Genomic DNA, 16,738 nt, shown 5'->3' with positions numbered 1-16,738 from the left:
ACCCTTAAACATATACTAAACATAACCTGCTTTCTGGCATACCCCCAGGAATACACCCCTGAACCGTGACACCCTGGTTAAACACATTCACTGTAAAAAGTGAATAGTTGGATCAACTTAAAAAAATTACTTCAATTGGTAACACCTAAAGAAATTAAGTTTTCTCAACTTAAATTATCACGTTTTATCGTGATAATCTGATAATTTAAGTTGAGAAAACTTCATTTCTTTAGGTGTTACCAATTGAAGTAATTGTTTTAAGTTGATCCAACTGTTCACTTTTTACAGTGTTGGGCCCCACATGGCTATGCTGGTTACTTTATGTATTTGCCTTATGTAAAAATGGTTTGATTAAGAAATAAAGCCACATTACATATTCAACTATGCTTTTTAAGTGGCACTCATATGAGTTTAAGCACCACTACATTTCAAACTGAGATTGTGTTTTAATTGTATATTGTTTTAACATCTCTATTTTCTTAGTACTTTAAATCTACCCGATGAACATCCAATAAAACAAAGTCATAAGTATGTACATGTATATATGTGTTTGTGACTTCTAGCACCAATGTAATTTGAAATGATCAGGTACAGTACAAGTATCATGTGCAGTAATTTCTTTCTCCTGTGAAAAACAATGAAATGCTGTTAAAAAGTGTGTGTGTGTGTTTTAGAGAGTGTTGAAGAATGTGTCAGAAGACAGTGAAGCTCCTCCAGATGTTGTAGAGAGAGTCGGAGTCAACAGTCCTCAGCTGCTCCAGACAAACATCTCAGACTGTGTTCATACTAGAACTGTGTATAAAAAAACTTCACTTTGGAAAAATGAGCAGGGTGAAACAAATGCTGAAAGTATTTGGTGAAGAGGGTATTAACCGCACAACTAATGAAAACACACATGATACTAAAGAGGCAACTGAACCCGGCTCATCACTGGACGAAGACAACAGCAGACCTGTGCATTCTTTCAAAGAGGTTAAAGCATATGATGAGGGCCATAAAGAGAAAAATTAAGAAAAAAGAAGTATGTCCAGTTTCCTGGGTATCCCAGCACCTTGTAAGTATTCAAGATTGTGCTGCATTTTAGATACTTAAATAAACTTGCATTATATGTACAAATGAATGTAATTGCATTTAATGACAACATACAAAATCAAATGCTATATATAGCACAGAGAGGGACATGTTGACACATATATAGACACTTGATCTGATGAATATGTATTTATATCTGATGAATACATATTTACTCTTATTCATTTACCAGGCACTTTCATTCATGACCAAAATATTTCATTATTAACAATTTACATCATTGTGACATCACACTATGGTGTCACAATATAGTTAAAAGTGTTAATTATTAATTTAGCAGATGTTTCTTTGCAAAGCAACTTACAATTAATAGCATAACTAATATATATGTGTGTGTTTTATTTTGATTGCAGGGAGCAAAAGAGAGAGAAGTCCAGATGCCAGTCGCCCTAACAGTAAGTCTATGTGTAAGTCAGTGTATTCTACTTAATATAAAAGTCCAATATTTATTTTTGTACATTTTTCAGTGTCAAAACTGAATCTGATTGTGTGCGGGAGTGACGAGAAATTAAAATCCTCCATATCAGAGCTGATCCTGCAGAAAACAGATATAAGATCAAAGTGTGTGAGGAGAGACGTGAAACGTCATGGTCGTCTGATCAGTCTGGTGAAGATTCCACCACTCAGTCGGCTCTCAGAGCAGGAAGTGATGCGTCAAACTCTCCGCTGTGTGTCTCTCTGTGATCCTGGAGTTCATGTTTTCCTCATCATTATTCCTGATGCTCCATTCAATAATGAAGACAAAGCAGAAATGGAGAAGATCCAGAAGATATTTGACTCCAGAGAGCACTTAATGCTGCTCTTCACCTCAGACCTTTCTGTTGGAGACTTAGTGACAGATTTAGTCAAATCAGAAACTCTGAGATCAATCAAACTATATGGTGATCAGTACAGAGTGATGGGGTTAAAGGAACCTGAAAACTCAAGACAGATCCCAGAACTACTGGATTATATAGAGAACTTGAAGACTAAACCATATTCACTTCAGATGTATGTGAAAGCTCAAGAGAACAGAGCCAGGCGTGAAACAGAAGAGAAATATGAAGAAGAACTGAAGAGAATGGAGAATGAAAATAAAGAGTTAAAACAAGAGAACAGAGCCAGGCGTGAAACAGAAGAGAAATATAAAGAAGAACTGAAGAGACTGGAGAATGAAAATAAAGAGTTAAAACAGAAGATACCATCACAGGGTGAGTGTATTTTACTCTCAAAATCTCTGATAGGACCCATTATGATTTTCTCTGCAAAACCCCCAGTGTTAAAGTCCCCCTGGGGTGAAAATCAGGTTTTTAATATTGTTTATATGTCTATGTGTTTTTTTTTAATATACTTTGAGACAAACCATGTGTAGAAAAAGTCAAGGACCATTGCTGAGTATTTTGTCCTTAAAATGGCAGTGAACCAAAGACTCAGGGCCCTATTTTAACGATCTGAAACGTAGTATCAAAGTATCAAACGCGAAACGCAAGTAACTTTGTGGGCGGATCTCGCAAATCTAAAATGGGTTGGTCTGAAGTAGCTTCATTATTCATAGGTGTGGTTTGGGCATAATGTGAAATAAACCAATCAGAGCGTCATCTCACATTCCCTTTAAGAGCAGGCGCCCTTGTTCCAAGGCGGATTGATATTATAACGGCGGATTTGCCAGGCGCGCGCCAAGAGCGGTTCACAGCCAAGGAGACCGACGTTCTCGTCAGGGCCGTAAAACACAGAGAAGTGACATTGGGGATGGAGAAACCCACCCAAATTAGCTTCGGTTAAACAGGCGTATAATAATTTGGGTAAATGTGTAAGCTAGATTTATGCCTATTTTTTCACATCTTCATGGACACCACAATGATTTCCCTCGTGTGGAATATTTTTCCTTGTAATTATGTATGGTTTGCAAAAATGGCAACTGCTGCGTCTGTGTCTAGATGAGAGAAGCAAAGTGTATATGCTACAAATTGTGCATACGCTACATTATGGCCAAGCATGCGCCCTTAAAATAGCATCTGAATAACACGCCACTGACTTTAGACTAGGTTTTTCCTGGTCTGTGGGGGAATTGTTTTCTGGAACTGCAAAATAGCACCAGGAAAAGTTTGTGCCAGAACACGCCTCCTCTTTTCGCTGAACTGCCCCCGGGAGCGCAAGTTCATTCCCTAATTTACCAACGTGCGTCTGTGGAAGGAAAAGTCCGCTGTGCGTTGGGTGCAAAATAGGATTGATACATGAGTCGGTGTACAAAGTCAATTGCGCTGGGTGCAAGATAGGGCCCTCAGTCTCAGGGGATGTTTACATGACACTGTTTTCAACTAAAAATGTGAAACTTTTCATGCATTTTGGCCATTCGTGTACACAACAATGCGGTTTTGTGTGTCTGAAAATGAAAAGTTTTGAAAACGGGTTTTACATTTTTTTTTTTAAATGGTCTCTGTGTAAATAACAAAAACGTGAATCGCTGAAGATGATGACGTTATTCATGCGTATAATGTGTTCAGTCGATATTGTTTCATTGCCATCTAATGGCCTGGTAGAAGAGTACACAGTTTTTATCCATGTGAATGGGGATCTTTTTGACAATGGTGTTGTCTATACGTTGAAAATTCAAAGGATAAACTTCTTCGTTTTCATGTAAACGTACCCTTAAAAACGCGGTTCGAAATCGCTAGTGTTTCTGACGTCATAAACGACCTTCAAAAGAAGACACATCAAAGAGTGTATCTCTAAACTGGTGTGAGTGAGTGGAGGCGGGGCTAATTTGCATATCCATAGAACCACGTATATACTAAATGAGGCAAAGGTTTAGAGTTGAAATTTTTTCTGTTAATGGGATGACATTCAGATCAGTTTGTGCTCTGTTTTATTCAAAGAACAGGGATCTAGCAAAGTCTGAACTTCACAACATGTTTGTGGAAGTGTATAATGGCGCGGACAAAGCAGATTTCTGAGGACCTCAGAAAAAGAGCTGTTGTTGCAGTCATCAGACTGGAAAAGTTTAGAAAACCTTTTTATAAACGACGCTAAGAAGCCGTGTTCCAAATCACACCCTATTCACCTTATTTTCGAACGCGGAAGTAAACATGGGTCCAATATCCGGTTTTTGTGCGGCACTTCCGTTTCCTCGCTTCCCTGGGCTAAATAACGATATCGATCGCGAAGGATTATGCAGAGTTGACAGAAAAATGTTACACATGCCGTAGCAGATGAATACTACAAAGAACTAAAGCCCCGCCTCACTCAGTTAGGGTACCGGACCTGGTTGAAAACACTCATGCATCTAGCTGGCAGAGTGCCAAAACTTCTCCGGCGCCTTCAGCACCTAAACACAGTCGAGCCAACGCTAGACTATATCTATGGAGGTATTTTGTCATGTCAAATGCATTAATAATGCCATCAGAGTGCAACCAGGATAGCAATAAGTAGATGGCTATAAATAATTGTAAATCATACAAAATAAATGCCATGATCATGCCATTATGCCATGATCACTAGATTTTACAGGGGTTACTATAATGATTTTGTTTCTCCTTGGAGTTTTTATCATGGTTTTTATTGAGACTTCATAGCCCAGCCACTTTTCTGGTATCGGGTGTGGTCTTCTGTAGGTGTTCACGAAATGAAAAGAACAAACATACGGTCGTTTCGATGGTTTATTCAAATGTAAAGCTTTTAACCACAGGCGAAGGGATTCCTCAGGCCGGCGACACACTGGCTGCGTGGCGTGTCCGTTTTTATTTCGGCTCCCATGTTAACAGGTTAGAACGTGCACACTGCCTGCGTGACACGCGCGTCTCACAGGCGCGGAAAACGCGTGCATGCTATAAATTGATTCGACGCCTATTTTTCACGCGACACGCAAGCGTTTTGGAAGCGTTTCCAGGCAAAATAGAATAGGAAAAGATGTTTGTATGTCATTTTGACATGAATACATATTAATAAATGACATTTTGATGTTTGAAAGTTTAGGTTTTGACAAATGCAGATATAAATGCAATGAAAAAAAAATCGATTTTCTAATATTGCACCTGTCAATACAGAACGAAATATTCGGTAGCCTATTTTGCCGTCAATACTGCCGACGATGACTTTGCTGCTATATATTTATGTTTAACATTAAGTATGGCCTTCCACAACTCTCTCCCCATTATGTCGAATATAATCACCAATGAATGAGGCTTATGTCACCTAGCAGTGCCGCGTCAGACACGTTTCTGGTGTGCAAAGACATGTAAAACGCCACGCAACAGAAACGCCACGCAGCCAGTGTGTCTCTGGTCGTAGGGTGCCTGATAATTAAAATGTCAATGATTTCGATGATTAAAACACTCCTGCTCCAAGTAAACCTTTCTTTTGTACCAGTTATTATGACAACCTCTAACTGCACAAACAATCCCGGTCTTCCCCGAAGCCATAACGATGAGTTAGTTGTTACGAACAGTTGTTTAATTAACTGCTATGGTGAAAAGTGTGTTAGCGCGCCAGTGACCGGAATTGCCTGACCGGAAGTCTCGCACAAAATACCGTCAACTGGCTGCGTCCGTATTTCCGTTAAAAATAAGGTGAATACCCTCATTCACTATTCTCTACGCTACACTGAAAAAAGTGAAACATCAGTGCAATTCATTCAAAATATATATATATTTACATTGGTCCAATGGAAAATTGTGATTTTCAGTTTATACCTTCTGTTTTCACTTTGCCTCAAAGTAAGTGTTACGCCCTCTATCACTGAAAAAAATGATACTTTGGATTAACTTAAAACAACTGATGTAATTTTGTTACAGCTAATTTTTTTAGATTGTCTCAAATTGTATTTATGATTTAGTTAAAACCATACATTTTGATTTAATGTCAAAACAAAATTTAAATTTTTTCCAACTCAACGTTTTACCTTAACCCAAAGTACACAGCAAAAACTCCAGTGTTAAATTAACACTCAAGAGTGTTAAAGTTAATGAGATAATTAAGTGATTAATTGAGTGATGATTGAGTATTATTGAAGACACCTGATGTTAACAAGCAGAATCACTGAAGGAGAAAATCACAAATTGTAAGTTACCATTATGGTGATCATTGTTTGCTTAAGTTGGGCTCTTGACCCTTATATGTTTACTAGAGACGTGTGTGTGTGTGTGTGTGTGTGTGTGTGTGTGTGTGTGTGTGTGTGTGTGTGTGTGTGTGTGTGTGTGTGTGTGTGTGTGTGTGTGTGTGTGTGTGTGTGGAAAGTTGCAGTAGGTAGGAAGTTAGGTAGCAGCAGAATTAGCTAGCAGATTTAGCTATCTAGTTAGTCTTCCTTGGGTCCGTGTGTGTGTGTGTGTGTGTGCGTGTGTGTGTGTGTGTGTGTGTGTGTGTGTGTGTGTGTGTGTGTGTGTGTGTGTGGAAAGTTGCAGTAGGTAGGAAGTTAGGTAGCAGCAGAATTAGCTAGCAGAATTAGCTAGCTAGCTAGTCTTCCTTGGGTCCGTGTGTGTGTCTGTGTGTAAAATTAGGTAGAAAGTTAGGTAGCAGCAGAAAGTAAGGTAGAACAGTTAGCCTATGTGTATTAGCATGTAGATACAATGGGTTATCCCACCGGTCACTATTGTTGCCGTTGACATGTTTGTGAGTTCTATGACCACATTAAACAAAGTTGAGTAATTGCAAACCTTAAACATGATGTGTACCAAAAATCTATGTCCTATCTTTATGTTAACATACTTTACCACCCTTTTCTTTGGGAGCTTTCTTGCTGCCATCCTCTTCTCTTGGCGCAAACAGGAAGTAAACAGCTCTGGTCATGTGACAATTTACAGTAAACATGCGACACTGCACATATTTCATTGAGACCCTTTATTATTTCAATATCTGCTGGAAATGCATTGATAGATCATTCAGTAACATTTTTATAGCCTTAGAAATGAAAAAAAAAAAAAATTACGGTCACTATTGTGACCAGTGGAATACAGAATCTTGATTTTGTCTTTTATTCCTATTGTGCAGAACTCACAATGTACACATTTATTTATTTATTTTTTGTAAAAATTTTGTGACTCAAATAATATAATAGCAATAGCTATTATACAAGCAAATTCTGTCCGTGAACTGAGTTTCCAGAAAAAGTGGTTATGCAGCAAGACAACGACCCCAAGCACACAAGTCGTTCTAAAAAAAAATTGTGACCGATCACGGAAAGTAGGGACACAAGTTAGTTCTGGGGCATTTTGAGTTATTCGCAGATTCTGAAAGTGTAGTCTCCAAGCTTTCCAACGATGTGTAACACATGGAAATCTGATAATATTTGGAGAAGTTGTGGCCATTTGAAGGTAGGCACTCAAAAAAGCTCCAAGGGAAGAAAACGGCCTCTAAAGATTGTGCAGTTCTCACCTCTCTCTCCTGCTGGGAGTGACAATAGGGCTCATTTACATCTCATTTAGATAAGCCATGCCCCCTGTAAAGCTGTAAAGCACAGGGGGGAGCAAAAAGTTCAGGAAAATGTGCCATCAAAGAAAAAAAAAAAAAAAAGTTTGCAAACAGGTAATATATAAATAAATGTCTCTTAGCATCTACCGATAAAACTGTATAGGCAACTCTTATGTACACTGAATAAAAAATAAGATAAACTCTAGACAATGTTCAAATCAAAAACAGGATGTGCTATGTGATATAGGCTATATATATATACAGTATGAGTATGAATCCAAGTATGAATCAGAATAGATTTTATTGCCATTGTCACTAGCCGCGTTTCCATTACCCTTCAAATTGCGCAAATTGAAATTGCGCATTGAAAATACGCTCAATGGAAACACGTCAATTTCGCAAAAACTCCCATTTATCGCAAAAAAGTTTTTGCGCTCGCATGAGGTGGTTTTTCAGGCATTTCGAAAAAGGAATATTTCGCAAAACTGCAATGGAAACAGTTTTTGCGCATTTACAAGTCACATGGGATACGTAAAAAGTCACATGATCATTATTAAAAGATGACGCGGTATGTATGGACCGACGATGAGACGGAGTTATTTCTTAAACTAATTAAAGACAAACAAATTACGGGAATATTAGATTCCAAGCAACAGAGAAATGCAATCATTTATCAAGAATTGGAAGCAGACATGCATGACAAGGGTTTTGACAAGCCGTGGCAAATCTTACGGTCCAAATGGAAAACTCTAAAACAAAAGTATCTTTCAGAGAAGAGAAATCTTTGCAAAAGCGGTGCTGGTGGGAAAGGGAAAGTAAAATTCAAGTATTTCGATTTAATGGATGAAATACTTGGCCAGAGACCTATTGTGACGTCGATGAACACAGTTCTGAACAGCATAGGTAAGGCAAACAAACATTATTTTCTTTTCTTTTTTGGCATGATCTGATATAATATGAATTAGCCTGGTGTTTTACAAGAATGGTTGTTATCTTCGGGATTTGTTTACTTAACGTTGATTGTTCCAATCATAATTCATAAGCTAAAAAGGTTATTGCTTCATGTCAATTTATGCTACCATAAAGCTTTACAACGTTCATACTCTTGTAAGTAATGTTCTTACTTCTTACATGTAAACAAATTAACATTAGATGACGAGAATGAAGATTCAGAGATGGCTGCCTGTTCCATGGATCCATCGTCGGATTCAACAGGTAAGTCACCACATTTTTCTGTCATGTACACACACACGCATATGTACATGTATAGGCCTATGTATCTAAAATACTCAACAAAAAACACATCCACTCTTTTGTATAAAAATGTAATATGTTTTCATTGTTTCATAATTCATTTTATGGCTCATATATGCAATACAACTGATTGAAAGACAAATAAACCTTCTGTCATATTTAACATTTACGTCTTAACATGAGAGAAATTAAGAATAACAAATTTTCTATATTAAAAAAGAACTGTCAATCAGAAGGGAACAGACAAGAAGATGATCATGTTGATATTTCATAGTCCGAAGATAATAGATCATTTATAGGCCGTAGAAATTTGAGTATATTACGCTAATATTCATCAATGCACATGTATATTGTTTAACAGAATATTACAAAAATTGTTAACTGTAAGCTATGATAGAATTATAATTTTTTTGACAATGCATTGGCAAACAAACACTCTTTTTTTAAATCAATTTATACACCCAAAGGGGCAATGTACAAAAATGAAAGTTGTTTTTTAAGAAATCACTTTTTTTTTGGTGTCCTAATAAGAATTAAAATAAAAATAAATTAATTTTCTGATGTCTTTTTATGGTCTTGTTTATTTAGGGTTAACAGCAGCATCCCTAAATGATGGGCCCATAACCCCACATGATGAACCCCCTGATACTTCTGAGAGTGAAGCCTCTACACCTTCAGGTCAGGAGAGCTGGAGGCAGCCAAGAAGGCGGAGATCATCTCTCCAAATGAATATATTCAAGGAGCAGGCGCGGCAGGATCAAGCCTTCCTCAGCACAATCACTGAAGTGCTCAATCGTGCTGTCCAAAGTTTTGAGAGGGCAACAGAGGCAGCTGAGCGCCATGCTCGTGCACTTGAGGCTTTGGTTGAAGCTCAACACCCCTTCGCCCGCCAGCAAGCACCTTATCTTCTACAACATCCCCCCACATACCAGCAACAGCAACCTCCATACTACCATCACCCACAGCAACCTCCTCCCAGCTCCCAACCTCAGTCACCTTGGTACCAACACCAACCTCAGTCATCTATCTCTTCCCCTGCCCACTCTCCCTCTTATCAGAATTTGTAGGTCATCATTATACACAACTCATCTGTTCAAATCACTCACACACACACACACGCACACACACACACACACACACACACACACACACACAGTTACATTTTCCATTGTTTCCTATTGTTATGGTTAATGGCAAGTTATGGTTGATTTTTATTTATGCATTTTTATTTATTTATTAACTGTTTTTGTATTCTGAATGTTTAATCAGGCTTACAGCAAACCGAAAGTTTATAGATGCTATGTATAAAAAAATACTATTTGGTCAGTGTTTTTGTGTTCATTTTAATGGTAAATATCCAAGTCATTTAAAGCCATGCCATGTTCTGGTGAGATACAGAAAAGTAACATCTGTACTGTTTTTTGTTTTTTCATTTGGCAGAGTGGCAGCTGACTTAATGCCATTTATTGTTATAATTCAAAATAACTGACAATTTGTAAACTTTTAAATAAAGAAATTATTTGAAATAACAAATCTCTTACTGTACTCTTCAAATTACAACAACAGAAATAAATGTAAAGACAGGTTGTTGTTTTTTAAGCGTGTTTTTACACAGGTGGGTAACCTAATGTGGCCTGAGCAGGTGATTCACCAGAGCCTGCCTGATTTCAAGAGCCGGAGCATCTGGTTCATCCTGGGTGTGTTCTTGAGGCTGTTGAGGAGCTGGATGTACCTGTAATGCTGCAGGTGGTAGCCGCTGTTTTTCCCCCTCGCATATGTTATGGAGAATGCAGCATGCAGCCACTACTGTAGGCATGAAATCATGGTCTATGTCACACGTTTTGGCAAGGACACGCCATCTGGTTTTTAGGTGTCCAAATGTATGTTCCACCTTTATACGGATGGTGCTGAGCTGCTCATTGAACAATGTTTGTGCTTCTGTCAAATTTGGACCTGAGAAGCCTTTCATGACCCAGGGTAGTAGCGGGTATGCAGGGTCACCAGCAAGGAGCAGAGGCACTTGGACTCCTTCAATTTCCAAACTTTCTTGGGGGTGTTTTGCTGGATATCTGGAAAGAGTTCACATATGCTGTAACCTGGTAGTGTGGGGGAGTGGGGTGTATTGACTGCACAGCACTGTACCTACAGGCTACCATTAAACAGTCCATTTCACATACGTGTGTGTGTATATATACATGTATGTATGAAGAGTTCAGATGCAAAAGCCTCTAAGTGCCATCTAAAATTTTAGAATTATCATTTTTATCAAGCTTGTATACTTAAGTACAGTAATTTCACTTAAATGACAATTCATATGTAATTTTCATTGTCATTTCAGTGAAATTACTGAACTTAAATATATGAGCTTGATAAAAATGATCATTCTAGAAGAAAATTTCAGATGGCACTTATTAGAGGCTTTTGCATCAGAACTCTTCATATATATACAATATATACACATATTCACACACACACACACATATATACATATATATACGTATGTATGTGTATATATATATATATATATATACACATACACACACACACACACACACACACACACACACACACTTAAGTGTTGTGGGTGCTGTGTCTTTAAAAAGTGTAATAGCTGAAATGGTGTATAAACATAAATACCTGAACAGATTGGATGTGGTAAACACTGCGGCATCATGTGCGCTGCCAGGTGACCCAACACAGATATCTCTAATCATTAGCTGGTCATCTACAACAGCCTGCAGAACAATGGATGTCCAACCTTTTCTGTTTACATAATCCCTATATCCATCACTTGGGGCACGAATGGGGATATGAGTTCCATCAATTGCACCGTAGACTTGAGGTATTCTGTGTGCCTCATAATTGCGTTGTGCAATCTGCTGTGCCTCCTGCACATTTGGCAAAGCAATGTACTGCTTCATAAGTTTTGTGCATATAGCCTGGCATACACCATACACACACCTGTGGACAGTTGTTTTGCTAACCCCAAATGTCTCAGCCACTACCCTGTACTCTGCACAGGTAGCCAGTTTATAAACAGCAATAGCTATGCGTTTATTTGTAGAAACTGGCTCCCTTGGGCATGATGCAGCAGGTGATACAAAAGGCCCGATTGCATTGCACAACTCCAAAAAAGTTGATTTGTTCATCCGGAAATTCTGAATCCACAGATCCTCTGTGAAATCGCGCACTACAACTTCCCAGAAAAACCGCATACGCGGCCGCTCCCAAGTATAGGGGGATTGCCTTGCCATTAATGCTTGTATAATGCGCAAACGTCTCCTTCGATTATAAATAACGGGTAGTGCAGTGGCTACGATATACGTGAACCTACCAATGTCTGTCGCCATGATTTTTGGAATGACTTATCGCGAGAACGAGTTTTAGTCGCATATAACACCGGTTAATGGAAACGCCGCCATTTCGCAATAGTTTTTTATCGACATTTAGAAAATAGCGAAAAACATTTGTGCAAATCTGTAATGGAAACGCGGCTAATGAAAGGTTTCACAGACTAGGAATTTTCTTCGGTGTACTCGTGCAACATGAAACAAACTTTTGCTAATGATAAATAATAAGCAATAAACTATATGGAAATAGGCATAGGCGTAATTTGCGGGTGGGACGGATGGGACATGTTCCCACCACTTTTTAAAACCTCTCGTGGCACGAATGTACCAATTCTACAAATAAATAAAACATCTCCAGTTAACTGAGCTTTCATTTCGTTCGTTTTTTAAATAAGAGAGAATCTAGCGCCTAAATGTGTTTTTTAAATCAAGTGATCAAAGTGCTTGTTGCCGTAGTGTGTTTTCTTGTGTGGCTCGCGCACACACCGTACTGTCTTCACTCGGACACGCGCTTCAATCCGTTGCGTTGCGGATACTCTCTATTCGTTCTGGTGAAATCACAAAACATAATGCAAACGTTTGCGTGTCCCTGCTTGATATACAACCACTGATGAACATAATCGTTTTTATGAGAGAAAAAAACTATACGAGAAAAAAAAACCTATACGAGGGTGGATTAGAAACCAGAACCTCTGACGTGGCTGGTGAAAGCTCTACCACTGGACCATTAAGATAGCCTACACATTGGATAAATAGGCGGATCTATGTATTGGCACTGACAACATGTATTAGGCTACATCTCATTAAACGACAAATTAAACCCCATGTAACCTACTATTTAAATCGATTGCTGGACATCGTAATGTTATTGGCGTCCATCTTCATTGAATTTTGAAATCAGACAGAGCCGGCCAGAGCGCTGCATAATAGCCTAAGTAGCCACGCTGTTCCCTTGGAGGGCGGGGGCATTAACAAAAGAAACAAAAGCCGGCTTATTCAGTATGGAAATACACACCGACAATGACACGCCCCTACTGCGTGCTAGAATCTCCGAAAAACAAGCCGATTTCAACCTCAAAATGTACGCTTTTAAATATACCAATACTGCTATCTCAAACATGGAGAGGCTTCTTCGTAACAGATTCTGCAAAAAAACGAAAATCACCAATTTTGAAAAAAACCCCGCTTCTTTCTCATTTTGCTCAAAAGTTATGCTGCCAACTTGTGTCCCTGGTTTCCGTGATCGGTCACAATTGTTAAAGAAGAACAAAGTTAATGTTCTGGAATGGCTGAGTCAAAGTCCAGACCTTAATCCAACTGAAATGTTGTGTAAGGAAGGACTTGAAGCAAGCAGTTAATTTGAGGAAACTCACCAACATCTCAGAGTTTAAACTGTTCTGTACCGAGGAATGGGCTAAAATTCCTCAAAGTCGTTGTGCAGGACTGATCAGCAGTAACTCAAAACATTTAGCTGCCATTATTTCTGTACAAGGGGGTCACAACAGATGCTGAACGCAAGAGTTCACTTGCCACACAGATATATAAAATTTGTCTCTTTTTTTTTCCTTTGTTTACTTTTAGGACTTCTGTGAACATCTGATGATGTTTTGGATCATATTTATGCAGAAATATAGAAAATTCTAAAAGGTTCACAAACGTTAAGCCTATAGCTATGCTGCGTGTCCTGTCATGATTGTGCCACTTTTGTTAGTGTTTTGTTACTCTTTCTTCCTTTCCTATAATATAAATTAACAAAGAAGAGCATCATTCTACTTTGAAAACGTATTTAAATTCAGCGGTGATCTCAAATATATATATATTTTTTTTGTCTTTCATGTGCTTCAGATCAATCAGATGATCCAGAGGGTCTGAGGATTGTGCTGATCGGGAGAACAGGAAGTGGAAAGAGTGCAACAGGAAACACTATTCTGGGAAGAAATGAGTTTCAGAGCCAATCAAGCTCAGATTCAGTGACAACTGTTTGTCAGAGGGGAGTTGGTGAAGTTGATGGTCGATCAGTAGCTGTTGTTGATACTCCAGGACTCTTTGACACAACACTGTCAAATGAAAAACTGGTGGCAGAAATAATGAAATGTGTTTCAATGTCTTCACCTGGACCTCATGTGTTTGTCATTGTGTTGAGTTTGGGAAGATTCACCAAGGAGGAATCAGACACTGTAGATCTGATAAAGAATATCTTTGGCCCAAAATCTGCTCAGTTCAGCATCGTTCTGTTCACTAGAGGAGACGATCTAGACAATGTGTCCATGGAAAATTATGTGAAGAGAAGTAGCTCTGCTGAACTGAAGAAACTGATCAGAGATTGTGGAAACAGATTCCTGGCTTTCAATAACAGAGAGAAACAAGACAAAACTCAAGTGATTCAACTGTTAAACATGATAGAAGAAGTGAAAAATAGTAATCAGGGTCGATACTTCACTAACAGCATGTTTGAGGAGGCAGAGATGTCCATTAAAAAGAGAATGGAGGAAATACTGAAAGAGAGAGAAAGAGAAATGCAGAATCAGAGAGAAGAATTACAAACCAAATATGAGATAGAAATGAAAAACATGATGAAGAGACTCGAGGAAGAGAAACAAAGAGCAGATGAAGCAAAAATGAAAATGGAGAATCAGTTGAAAGAAAAAGAGGAAAAACTCAGAAAAGAGTTTGAAGAAAGAGAGAAAACAGAACAAAAGATCAGAGAGATTGAAAACCAGAAACAATCAGAAGAGGAAAAACAGCGAAGAACTGAATATCATCGAAAAATAGAAGAGATGAAGAGAGAGATTGAAAATCAGAGATTACAATATGAAAAACAGCAAAAAGAAAAAGAAGAAGGAGATAAAAAGAGAGAAGATAAATACAGACAAGATCAAGAAAAGATGAGAAATGAACAAGAGCGCATTATAGCAGAATTACAGATTAAACAAGAAGAAGAAACAAAAAATAGAGAATCTGAGGAGAAAATGAGGAATAAAGAAGAAGAAGAGGAGAGACAGAGATGGGAAAGAGAAATAAAAGAGGCTGAAAATGACAGAAAAGAGATTCAAGAGGAAATTAAACGACAGCAGAGAAAATGGGAGGAAAACAAGAAACAACAGATGAGAGAACAAGAGGAAGATGAAATAAAGAGAAAAGAGAAACACGAGGAACAACTGAGAGAAAAACGAGAAGAACTGGAGAAAATGATAAAAATGTTTAAAAGAGAGACAGAAATAGAAAGACAGAAGATAGAAGAGGAGAGACAGAAACAGAGAAGAGAAAGAGAAAAAAAAGAGAGAGAATATGAGGGAAAAACACATGAAATGAAAATACATAATGAACAACTAGAACGAGAGAGAAAAGAGGAGTGGGAGAGAAGAAAACAAGCAGATGATGAGAGACGAGAAGAAGAGAGAAATGATGGGAGAAAATGATTGAAGATCTGAAACGAGAACAAGAAGAAGAGAAAAAGAGAAGAGAAACAGAGGAGAAGAACAGGCAAGAAAGAGAAGAGAGAGACCGAGATGAAATGAAACATCAACATGAAGAGTAAATAAAAGACATGAAGAAGAAACATGAAGATGAAGCCAGAAAACAAGCTGAAGAACTGAATGATTCCAGAGAGAGAAAAGAGCAACTCAAAGAGATGCTGGACTATCGTCAGAAACAACAGGAAATAATGGAAAAACTCTATCAACACCTGAAAGAAGAGAAAGACAAAGAAATAAGAGAACAAAAAAACAAGAAAGAAAAAGAAAGACAAGAGCTACTACAAGAAATTGAAATTGTTTAATTGTTATTTGATTGAAATGGCTTGCATTTTGGGGAGGGAAGGACCCAGCTAAGAGGGAACTTTCTCATAAATTTGGCTAAAATTCTGATTCTAAGGTTCTATCAAAGTTATGAACAAATGTTCTTTCAGTAACGTTAATACAATTTTTGTTCAATGTTATCAGGCCTATAATAATGTTCTCAAAAGGTTAGCAGAAAACCATTATTTGTAAATTTTGTGGAAGTTTCGAGTTGTAGAAGTTTTTATGTCCTCAATGTTGGGAGTAAACGTTCTTAAAACAACAACTTGGAACATCCTTAAAACATTTAGAATGACAAATAACTTTAAGTGAATAGGGTTGTGTGTGCTGTTTTAAAGGGGTGGTATAATGCCCCTTTTTACAAGATGTAAAATAAGTCTCTGATGTCCCCTGAGTGATTTTGTGAAGTTTTAGTTTTTGTGTCTGTCCCTTTAAATGCAAATGAGCTGCTGCTGCTGGCACAGAGGGCGGAGCTACAACAGCTTGTGTGTTAGCAGCTCCGATTCCCTCACACAGACACACACTGAAAATGTCAGAAACTGTTCTGCCTTTTATGTTCAAACTGGAGTCGGACAAAGATGGAGAGACTCAAGAAGCATGAGAACATGTAGAATGCAACAGGACGTTTCTGAATGGTTAGTTGATGAATTTATGTAATGTGGAGTTAACTATCTTCAAGTCTTTGATTGTGGGAACTGTTGTAAGATATGAGCCAGAGAATATATGCGATCATGAAGATAGAACATGTATAGTTTAGTTTAATTACGGTTATAAACTATGTTGTCATCTTGCTTTTATGACATGCTATTGCATTTGTGTTATATGGAAGCTTGTTTCCACCACAAAATAAAAAAACAAAAAGAT

The 16,738-nt window shown here is 38.0% G+C and overlaps 1 protein-coding gene across 1 annotated transcript; it reads left to right on the top strand.

The window, feature by feature from the left end:
- Positions 1 to 1,949: 1,949 nt before the first annotated feature.
- On the top strand, positions 1,950 to 15,792 carry LOC307164333 (uncharacterized protein). Its single transcript, XM_079881056.1, has 2 exons — positions 1,950 to 2,282; positions 13,923 to 15,792. Exons 1-2 carry the CDS (start codon positions 1,991 to 1,993, stop codon positions 15,494 to 15,496), a joined length of 1,866 nt encoding a protein of 621 aa, XP_079737182.1. The 5' UTR covers positions 1,950 to 1,990; the 3' UTR covers positions 15,497 to 15,792.
- The last annotated feature ends 946 nt before the right edge of the window (positions 15,793 to 16,738 follow it).

This window comes from Squalius cephalus (genome assembly GCF_949319135.1).
Source record: "Squalius cephalus genome assembly, chromosome: 1".
In the NCBI taxonomy this organism is placed as follows: Eukaryota; Metazoa; Chordata; class Actinopteri; order Cypriniformes; family Leuciscidae; genus Squalius; species Squalius cephalus.
This window is presented reverse-complemented; position numbering and strand designations above follow the sequence as displayed.

What these genes read in the sequence shown, in the direction of transcription:
- LOC307164333 (XM_079881056.1), top strand. Translation starts at nt 1,991, where the DNA reads ATGGGGTTAAAGGAACCTGAAAACTCAAGACAGATCCCAGAACTACTG. An exon ending in ACAGAAGATACCATCACAGG is followed by an intron (nt 2,283 to 13,922) that starts GTGAGTGTATTT and finishes CATGTGCTTCAG; the next exon opens with ATCAATCAGATGATCCAGAG.